General features: G+C 44.6%; 1 protein-coding gene across 1 annotated transcript; it reads right to left on the bottom strand.

The window, feature by feature from the left end:
* Positions 1 to 486: 486 nt before the first annotated feature.
* Positions 487 to 10,507, bottom strand: CISH (cytokine inducible SH2 containing protein). The gene is made up of 3 exons (XM_035106062.2): positions 9,612 to 10,507; positions 3,719 to 3,945; positions 487 to 2,937 (listed from the first exon to the last, which is right to left on the bottom strand). Exons 1-3 carry the CDS (start codon positions 9,656 to 9,658, stop codon positions 2,441 to 2,443), a joined length of 771 nt encoding a protein of 256 aa, XP_034961953.1. The 5' UTR covers positions 9,659 to 10,507; the 3' UTR covers positions 487 to 2,440.
* Between the last annotated feature and the right edge of the window lie 304 nt (positions 10,508 to 10,811).

Raw genomic sequence — 10,811 nt, 5'->3', positions numbered from 1 at the left:
TATGTCAAGAATGCTTTGGTGGTGTTTCCTGCTTGGCAGGGGGTTGGACTGGATGGCCCTTGTGGTCTCTTCCAACTCTATGATTCTATGAGTTTCCTGAAGTCACTACAGTACTTTTAGTAGAGCAAAGTGAAACTTGCTTAAAAGGCTTCTCCAACAGGCTAGACTGAAGAAAGAAAACATTGCAGTGTTTTGTTTATATTTAAAAATATCATTTATTGTATTTTGTTGTTGTTTTTAAATATATTCTCTGTTCTCATTCATTTGCCCTTGCTCCGCCTGTCACAGTGAACAAGAACAGGGGAGCGCTCAGTGAGCAACAAACCAGACATCACACAGGCACACATTCTCTGTCAGTCATCAAAGTATCCAAAAATAAAACCAGATATACAAAAGAAATCCAGGCAGAGGGGTTAGGGAGACACAAAAAGAAACAGACATTGGCTAAATATCCCAGGTCATGTTGGATTGGCAATGGGAGCAGGTGGTTTGATATGTCTTTCAAATTACTCTGTAGAACTTTGTCCACCCACATGGTGCCCTTCAGCCATTTTGGACCACAGCATCCATCAGCCCCAGCCAGCACAGATGTTGGCTGATAGTGGATGTAGCCCAAAATCATTTGGAAGGCTTTTGGATGGTGAAGCCTGTTTTAAGTTGGGGGCAGGGAAACTGTGGCTCTCCGGTGTGTTGTTGGACACCAGCCCCATCAGAAATGGCCTGACAGTCAAGAATTATGGGAGCTGTGGTTGAACAATACATGGAGGGCTTCAGGTTCTCTGTCTCTGATGCAAAGGGGCCTTAGCCCTACCTGAATCTCAGTCTCTTGACACAGCAGAAATCTCTTGTCTCCAGCTCAGCTCTAGACTTATGGGGAAAGTGTGTCCATCATTGTCTTGAGGATTTAGAAATATAATGGGAGACCAACCGTTCTAGTTTGAATGTACAAGTCCTCTGCCCCCAGTGATCAGGTCACAAGCCTGAAAAAGCAGAGGAAGGCAGAATGAATGCCAAGCTTGTTATCTTGGCCCAGGAGCAGCAAATTCTGGGGTCTTGGGCACCACCAGCTCCTTAAGAAATACAAAGTGTGCTAGAGCTGCCTGGATATGGTACCCCAGATGGAAGCTGGGGTAACACTTGATTGCTTCTTTCTCACCCTGCCTTCCCCATATACAAGGATCAGAATAAAAATTGATTAAGTGTCCACAGGCAAACTGTAGGAAAGCAAAAAAAAGGTACATTAAAGAAGTTTAAACTTTTTTGATTTCACTATGTTATTCAAAAAGCAACTATCCGCTTCAACCTACGAGTCAAGCTACCCCCTAGACAATGAGGTGTAGTGAATAACAACAGAATCCAGCTCTTTCTGAAGCCACATGGTGCTAAACAAAGCAGTGACATAAAAACTTAAGAACCAACTGGTTGGCTGTTCCACTATTGGGATGGTGGAAGAAAGGTGCCCTGTTTTCTGCTGGGTTCCTTCCCCAAAAGGAAGGAAGGAAAAAAATAAATATATAAATATATGTATATAAATCTGCTATGTCTGCAACTCAGTACTGAAGATGGGCTCATCCCACCAAGACAAATGCTTCAGCCCCATGCGGAGGGTACTCAGGAGCCGTCACTGTGTTATTTTTTTAAAAAAGCAAATCATTAGTATATAACTGGCTACTTCAGAATGGGTGTGTCCTCTTCAAAAATACGCTCATTTGTCCGAGCCCAATGGGCTTGTTTGGGAGGGAAGGAAGTATTCTGTGTGCTATGATGATGGGACCTGAAGTCTAGATGTTGACAGCTGACTAGGGTCAACCTTTCATGGGCTTCTAGTGCATCTGGATTAAGGAGAAGACTACAGCAAGACAACCTAACTGGTCGATATTCAAAGTCCCCCAAGGGTTACTATGGATAGCTACAGGTTTGTTTGAAAAAGAAGCAAATGCAGTAGTAGTAGTAATAATAATAATAGTAATAATCTAAATTATACTTAGTAGTAGTGAAAAAGAATAAAAGTGACCATGGATATAAATAACGACAGTAACAATGCTTCGACATTCCCGGTGTGATGGTGACTCTGAAATTCAAGTAGTGTGCACATGCCAAGTGTGTTTTCCTCCAAGGCAAAGTCAGAAAATAAAGAGAAGCTCGGAGGTTTGAGCACTGGAATGGCCCCGATTCCAGCACCACTTCCTTGGCACAGGAATGGAATTAGGATAGCTGCGGAGAAAATATGGGGAGGGTATAATGGATGCCATCTCTTATGCTGGCCGTTAACTTACTGTGCCCACTTAAAATAATACCACACCATGTCAGTGGGACAAAGCCCCATCGCTGTCCCATCAGGTTTTTAATTTTTATTTTATGTATAAAGTTTTGTGTGTTGTTGTTTTTTTTAAAAAAAAAATGCTTCTATTGTCTTTCTTGAGGCAAACCAGCAGCACCCTCAAAGCTGGAAAGGGTACTGTTTCAAATAGTCATTCATTCTCTTTGGTAGAGGCAACTGGTCTGTCTCGGCAGTCGACCGGTTGATCCGTAGCCTGCAGAGGTGTTGGAGGCTGGGAGGGCTGTCCCTGTGCTTGAGAGGCTGGATGAGTTTCAGGTGCACGGCCGAGACCTCCTTCTGCATAGGAGGCAAAGTCATGGGAGGTGGGTAAGGCGCGTCGCTCTTGCTCTCCACGGTGCAGGAAAGAACATAATGCTGGATCAGGCTGACCACGTCCGGAAAAGTCAGAATGCGAGGCTTGGAGAGGCAGTTTGAGTCTAGCCGGAACTTGCTGTCGGCATATTCAATGCGTACATTGGTGGGGCCTCGGTTGGTCTTGACTGAGAGGGTGAACAAGTAGCTGGGGTGAGTGCTGTCCCGTACCAGGAAAGTCCCCTCGGGCATCTTCTGGAGCTGCTGCTTGGCTTCGCTGGCTGTGATAGAGCCCCAGTACCAGCCTAGAAGAGAGGCAGAGAGATAAGAAACACATCGAAGAAAAAGTACAAACTAGTAAAGAATAATAGGGTTGGAAGGGACTTGCTCAGTGCAGGATCTACAACAGGGTTTCCCAAACTTGGATTTTCAGCTGCTTTTGGACAACAACTCCCATCATCCCTAGGTAGCAGGACCAGTCGTCAGGGATGATGGGGATTGTAGTCCAAAAACAGCTGGAGACCCAAATTTAGAAAACACTGAACTACGATCATAATGGAAAGTAATACAGGGAAAGGAGATATATTTGTTTACTATTGCACACTGAAGTACGTTCAGGGTGGCTTCTATGGGATTTCCAAACTTATCCAGGCTGACAGTCTAAGGCAGCCTTGTGGCTGAATATGGATTTGAATCCAGATCCCATTTTCCCAAGCTGGACTCTCTACCCACTTAGCCCACATGTCTACTCAAAGGTAAGTCCCAATGAGCTAAGCAGGGGTTCATGGTGTAGTGCTGTAGGTCCAGTCTCCCCAAGCCAGCTTTTTCAAAGAACATGGTGCCATTTGCCCGGCTGCACTGAAATCTAATGAAGAAGCCAACCAGTTCTCAAGGCTCCTAATGCCCTTCTGAACTGTGACCCTTATTCCCCATTGCCATCCATTGGTGCGTCACCCATTTCTCCACTGCAAGCAGCTTTCAACCATCATCATTGCCAATCAACCGCACGAATGCTTCCACTTCCTTGTTATTTGCAACTCTCGCACACATGGCACACTCCACTACAGAGTCTCCGAGGGCTCTTACCAGATTCCCGCAGATATGAAAATGTTTTGGCAATGCACAGCAGATCCTCTTCTGGGTCTCGTGCTTGAGGCGGGCTGTTGTCCGGTGTGGGCGCCACAAAGGGCGGAGCAGGCTCTTCTTGGAAGGGTGCGACTGACAGAGGCTGCATGACTTGCTCTGACAGATTCGCTGCAAGGCCCCCAAGCGATAGGCTCCTGATCTTCTCCTCTGCCAGCAAAGGATGGGATCTGAAAGGAAGGGCATTTAGAATTAGTTTTTTTTGTGTGTGTGTTTTTTTACCTTGCCTGGCAACCAGGTTGCATCACCGCATTGCTTCCTACTGTACTTACCCACTACGTGACAGCCTGTTGCACTGCACAAGCAGATAAACAGAGGAAGAAGAAAAGGAAGAAATGCACCTCACTTAACTGTGATAATAAGCACACAAAGGACTAAGACCCACTGAAGCAAGTGGGATCTGCTTTTGAGTCAACATAAATGGGGTCGTGAAGGCTTGTCCCCAGACAGAGGATAACTGACACCACAATCCTATGCATGTCTATTCAGAAAGAGTCCTATTGAGTTCAGTATACTGTATATAGGATTGCAGCCTCAAACACTCTTTCCATGCCTGTGGCTTTTCAGTCCTATAGACCCAGCCTTTTCCTTTCTCTTTGATTGCAACCCATAAACCCCAAAGGGGAAATGTATGAAAAGCCAAAAACCTTATCTGGAACACACCCACTGCAAGGCGGCAGGCAGTACAGTAACAAATATGATTTGTGTGCTAAATTTAGACATTGCTATAAATCCACAGTGCTGAAATTTTGCAGTGGGCCACACCTTTCCTCCATAACCATGAGACAAAGCCCTTCTCAGGCAAAGCATGGCCAAGAACCATTTGCCAACTCCGTGTCTCAATTCAGTTCCACTCCGTAGCTTTTCTAATGATGCCTTTCGCAAAAGCGCCTACGTATGTTGGCCCGGGCTCTTAGTTTCTTTGTACCTTGTGTAACCACTTTACTCTCCAAAGTGGGTGTGATAGCAACCGGCAAATCTGAACATATCAGTAATTTGCATAGTAGTAAATGACTAATAAAGTGCAAAGGCAGGAAGTAGCTGTAATTGCCAGCAAGGCTTCGTTACAAGGAGTTCTCCGTTCCAAATTCAGTTGGTTCAGGTCCATCGCTGGACCTGAATGTTACTATAATGGGCAGTCCATAAAGTTTACCTGTAATAGGGAATACTGTACACTTTGGACTGATCTTTTCTCTGTTGTGATGCACTCATTTTTGCTTCCACCCATACGGGGAAGAGAGATATGTCATTGAATGTCACAATTACCTGAATCTGCTTTGTTCTTAATACTTTTCTGTGGGGGGGGGAGGAAATTGGGGCCCCACAGAATTAGAGATAATGAGGTGGGAGGGTTTGTGCTGGCAAATGAAAGTGCCCATCTGTTTTCAGAAATATCTGGTTCATGAGGGAAATGATGAGCAGTCCTGGGAATTCTGCTGCATGCGTAGGAATCTAAATATTTAAATCTTCGGCATAACCTTTAATTCTCATTCCCAACTGGAATCAAGTTTAAGCATCTGTGCCCATAAGATGCTTGCAGCCCTTGTCTCTGCCATCCATTCCTCTGTCTTCTTCCTGGCCTGTTTTAGACTGTAAGCTCTCAGTCTGGGTTTTGTTTTTGCATTGCTTTGCTTATGAAACTCAGCAGAGCTACATGTATTTTAATGGCTCATACGTAAATAATAAATAATTTAAAAGATCAAAAAACAAAACAAAAAAATCCAGAGATTCTTAGGAAACCCTGTCCCATATATTATAGGAACAGAATGGCCAAATCAGTTCCTAATAACCTGGTGTATATATGCTTATGATAGTAAGGGTGGAGGGAAATCTAATATCAGCTTCTGCTATTGCTGCGTGGTTTCATCTTTCTTGCACAAGATGTAACGTCATTGTCCTTTCCTCTCGCCCGCCTAGAGATGGATGTTTACCACTCATATGAGCAAACGGACAATGAGCTAGCCTTACGCAGCAACCCCAAATAGTAGCTAACAAAACAGCCACTCCAGCTGGCAGGCTCTAAAGGCCTCAGAGTTTCTTGGCCAAAAGGAGAAGAGGGCATGAGGCCCTGTAACCCATCTTATTTTCCGAACTGGATACTTGGCATGGGCTTCTTTGAACCATAGGTCCGCTGGCTGGGATTACAAATACTAGGCAGAGAGGGCAAAGGGCCTGGCATGGTGGAAACGGTCTCCTCTGTAACTACCAAAGAAGGGGACCCCAAGCCTCTATTGTTTGTAGAAATAAATAACCCTATCCCACTCCTTTAAATCTTATTCATGGAGTTTACAACACATGTCCCTTCTTTAAAATAACATTTTAAAAGCATTCTAGTCTGCCCCTTGTTTTGTTTTTGCAGCAGGGGGAGTGATGCTGTGCTCTGTGATGTTAATACCAATTTTTTTGCTAGGTCTTTCCCTGCATTCGGTCTCCTTGGACAAACACTCCTTGCAGTCCATGCATCCTGGTTGCTTAACTAGGCTATGAAAGGGAGACAAGGGTGAAATTTTGCGCTTCAACCAAGTGAAGGGCTCCAGGGTGTGACAGAAAGGCATTTGCAGCAAAGAAGGAATGATGAAGATTGAAGACGTGTGAGAGAGGGTGGGTGAGTCACTGAAAACATCACCAACTGGGCAGGGGCGGAGCTACCTGTCCCGACACCTGGAACATCGCGGGGGTGGGGCTAGCCACCCACATGGCGAGCGGGGGGGGGGGTGCCACTAGCTGCTCACCATAGCTGCCAAGTTCTCCCTTTTTTTAAGGGAAATTCCCTTATGCTGAATAGGCTTCCTCGCGAGAAAAGGGAAAACTTGGCAGCTATGTTGCCCAGGGCAGCATCATTTCTAGTGGCCCGCGCGGCGAGCATGGGGTGTAGCGTGGCGCAGCGTTGTCACCTGCCCTCAGGGCTGACACCCAGTGTGCACAGCACCCCCCGCACCCGCCTTACTCTGCCAGTGCAACTGGGAATACGAGAAAGGCTGGTGTGAGTAGTAAGCCAGGGAATACCTTTGAGTAGGTATTCAAGAAGATAAGAAGATTAAAATGTCCATGCCAAATGAAGTAGTAGCTTTCTAAATATGATCTGAGAGGAAAATAAACTGAAGCAGACTGGGCATAAACATAGGGCAGACAGGACAATAATAAAAATGAAATTGTACCCACCCTGCAAAAAGAGGTTAGGGAGTATCAGAAAAGCTTCTACATCATTAAAGTGTGATTGCTCAGAGGAAGGACACAGACTGAGAACAGTGGGCTGTAGTTGATCATTCTGGGCTGGTTCTCATCTCTACTCATATCCATGAAGCCCAATGGATCTATCTACTTTGCAGGTTTGTTCTGAGGACGAACCACATCTCTATCACCTGGGGCTAGGGTTGCCAGACTCAATAGAGGACAGGACTTCTGTGCCTTTAATTGCCCTGCTCTCATTTGAGTCTGGAAACCTTAAAGAGAAACCAGCAGGCCCTTTGCTTGGAAATTAAACAATGGGTCTGATGGTTTCTCTTTAAGGTTTCCAGACTCAAAAGAGAGCAGGGCAATTAAAGGCACAGAAGTCCTGTCCTCTATTGAGTCTAGCAACCCTACCTGGGGCCCTTGGGGGAATGTCAGTCTTTCTAGGATTAAAGAACTATGAGCTGTGTGGTCCATTAGCTAGTTCTAAATTAATGAATGGTGAACCTATCAAAATAGCCACAACGATTTAATCAGAAATTAGCACAACAACCGGTGTACTTCTCAAGCTGACCTACTTAGGAAAATGTGAAAGGCATTCCACAGTTTTAAAGAAAGCTTGCAAACCTTCTCCAAAGAATTATTAGTTCTGGGGAATAAAAAATAAATTAGCCGCACCAAAACTAAAGCTGAAAGTTCTGGAGTTGCTTACTTCCCCAGCAAACCAAAGTTAAATGGCAAGATAGGAAGATTCAGGAAATTCTCCAGCCCTGTGCTTTATTGAGTGCTTTTCTATTCTCCCTTGGGAATTCTGCTTAAGTGAGCAGGAGACAAGTGGCTTCTAACCTGCACAAAATTCTAGAGTACAAGAGAGCCCCAGGTTAAAAGCCAGCACAGGAAGCAAACGAACTGTGAACCAACAGAGGAAGAGGAACCAGATAGGCTACTGGCACTTTATTTAAAACATAAAATTAGACTTTGGCCACATTCACAGCATTTCATGCATTTTTAAAATGTGTTACATTTTAAATGCTTTACATTTAAAGCAATATGATACCACTTTAAACGGTCATGGCTTCCTCTAAAGAATTCTGGGAGTTGTTAGGAGACCCCTATTTCCCTCCTATCCCAGAGTTCCTGTGAAGGATTGATTGTAAAATCACTCAGAGAATTGTTGCTGGGGGGGGGGGGTGTCCTAACAGTTCTCAGCACCCTTAACAAACTACAACTCCCAGAATGTTTGGGGGGAAGCCATGACTGAAGTGGTCTCGTAGTGCTTTAAATGTATGGTGTGAATGAGGACAAAGACTAAATTAGAGCAGATGTGTTTTGAGACTCATCACACGAACAGAAAATATTAGCAATGAAAACAAAGAAATCGGAAAATCGTTGTGGTGTCTAGCCAGCGATACACAGAAGCAATAGAGGAAGTGGAAACCCCCACCTTTGCCAGAGTGGAAAGGGGCAAAAACTTCTAGATTCTCTTTTGGAATAGTTTTAAATGGCATAGCTCTTAATGACTACAACTAGGTAAGTATTTTACATTGCTTGAGTGTGGAATGTCACACAACATGCAGTCTTCGTGTACAGGTACCACCCCTTGATGTCTGAAGCAACTGCAAATGTTAGCCTGGCAGCACCAGTATGAGTTCTAGTTGGGACTCATGGCTGTGATAATAAGAACAGTGGGATACATCTAGTCCAGGGGTCCCCAAACTAAGGCCCAGGGGCCAGATGCGGCCCAATCACCTTCTCAATCCGGCCCGTGGACGGTCCGGGAATCAGCATGATTTTACATGAGTAGAATGTGTCCTTTTATTTGAAATGCATCTCTGGGTTATTTGTGGGGCATAGGAATTCGTTCATATTTTTTTCCAAAATATAGTCCGGCCCCCCACAAGGTCTGAGGGACAGTCAACCGGCCCCCTGCTGAAAAAGTTTGCTGACCCCTGATCTAGTCAAACTGAAAAATTGTGCTGTCCTTAAGTTTCACATATGCAGTATCATGTAGATAGTTGCGTGACCAGTGTGCCATGTATACATGACACACACATACACACACACACAGTCTTGGATAGATAAGCTATTATCAGTTACAGCAATCTATGTATATTTTTGCAGTGTTTTTTTTTTTAATTATCTGAAGATGGTTAAAACATTAGCTCCTTACTACTCACAACAAACTGTTCTGTACCAACTCAAGAGTATTTTCTGTATGTTTGGAATTCTCTTTCATTGATCCCCACACACCGCTCCTCAGTTTAAGTAGGATTATAAAGCCTTTTTGCTGCAATTGCATGCCACTTATCTAGCAGTAAGGCCTACTGAACTCAGTGGGATTTTTTTTTTCTGAGTGGACATCATCTTTAGTCAAACATGCACAATAGAAACAGCAACTCTCTTCCTTCCACTTCTTTTAAAAGCGTATTGAATTTTGTTAACTCTTTTGAGATAACTTGATGTACTGCATGTTTTCCCTTTTTAAAAATGGGAACCTACACAAAGGATGACCTTCAACTGAAATAAAGTAACTTAAACACACACACAGATTTGAATTGAAATCCCTTATTTAAAGAAAGGGGGGTTTGAAGACTTGTTCCACAATACCTTTTCAGTACTTTTTAAAGCGGGATAAGAAAATTGTAAAGTCTTTGAGAGAGCTTACCCTTGAACACAGAGGATCATGTCACTCCAGGACCAAGGAAAGAGCATCAAGTCTTCGGGGAACTGGGGGAAAAGCTCTCCCTCTTTTGGTTGTCTTCTTTATGGTCGTTTTTTGTTCCCAAACAGGAGGTACCACAATCGGCCAGTAAGTCACTCGGAAAAAAGAAGGCTGGATGAAGACCCAGAAGCCTTCTCAAAAGCACCTTGGAGATCACTCGCTGAAAAGCAGAGAGTTTGAGGTATCCAGAAAGTCTTTGCTCAGCAAGCTACGAGTAAGAAAAGGTACGTAACCTTAGCAGTTTTCCATTGAACTCTTGCCGAGGAGAAAAAATATTTTTTAGAAAAATTACACGGGGAAAAGAAAAGACTATGAGAGAAGGAAAGACATCTCCTTCCCGGCGGCTTATAAAATCACCAGCAAAAACTGGAAAGAAAAAAATCAATAAATACGTCTCAATAAATAAATCTCTCTCAAGTCTTAAACGCGTGGAAGAAGTGAGCAGAGAGAGTTGCAGCTCGCCTCGACGCTGGCTCTTGAAGTAATCTTGAAGCTCTGGGAGGGGGGAAGCCACTACTAAGTAATCTTTTGTTTGCTCCCTTTTAATCTATTCCAGGAAGTGGTGGATTCCTGGAATTGTATTGTATTCACATCACTGTGCCGACATTAACAACAAAAAAAGAGAAATATATAAATAGATGCGTCCGTAGCAGAGACCTTGCTGTCAGGCTTGCTCTCCTGGCGTTAAAATAATCCCCCCCAATAGATCACCAAAATATCCCCCGGCTAGAAAGGGAGAGGGTTAAAACAGATCCGTCTGTGTTTTTCAAGTGATCCAGCTGAAAAAGTTGCTGGTTGTTTTCAGCCTTATCCAGCATTGGCTGCCGCCGCTCTCTGCGTTCAAGGAAATACCTTTGATAGATTTCCAAGAACTTTCCAGGAAAGCGGGGCCGGACCGCGTCTTTCTGCCAATCAGAGCGAAGGAGGGCAAGGCTGAGCCTCGGAGCCCTGCCAATCAGGGGCGGATGACGTCGGATGCTGCAATGATCCTAGCCCAGTAGACACGCGGAGAAACCCGCACGCCAACGCGGAGGCAGAAAAGGAAGGGCGGGAGAGGCTGGGAGCAGCAGCGGGAAGCCTGGCGGGCGTTGCGAGTAGCCATTTGGCAAGAGGGGCCAAGCGCCCGCCGCTTCTCTCTGGAGG

Source organism: Zootoca vivipara, chromosome 2, assembly GCF_963506605.1.
Source record: "Zootoca vivipara chromosome 2, rZooViv1.1, whole genome shotgun sequence".
Lineage (NCBI taxonomy): Eukaryota > Metazoa > Chordata > Lepidosauria > Squamata > Lacertidae > Zootoca > Zootoca vivipara.
The sequence above is the reverse complement of the archived record's forward strand: the minus strand, read 5'-3'. Positions and strand labels throughout refer to the sequence as shown.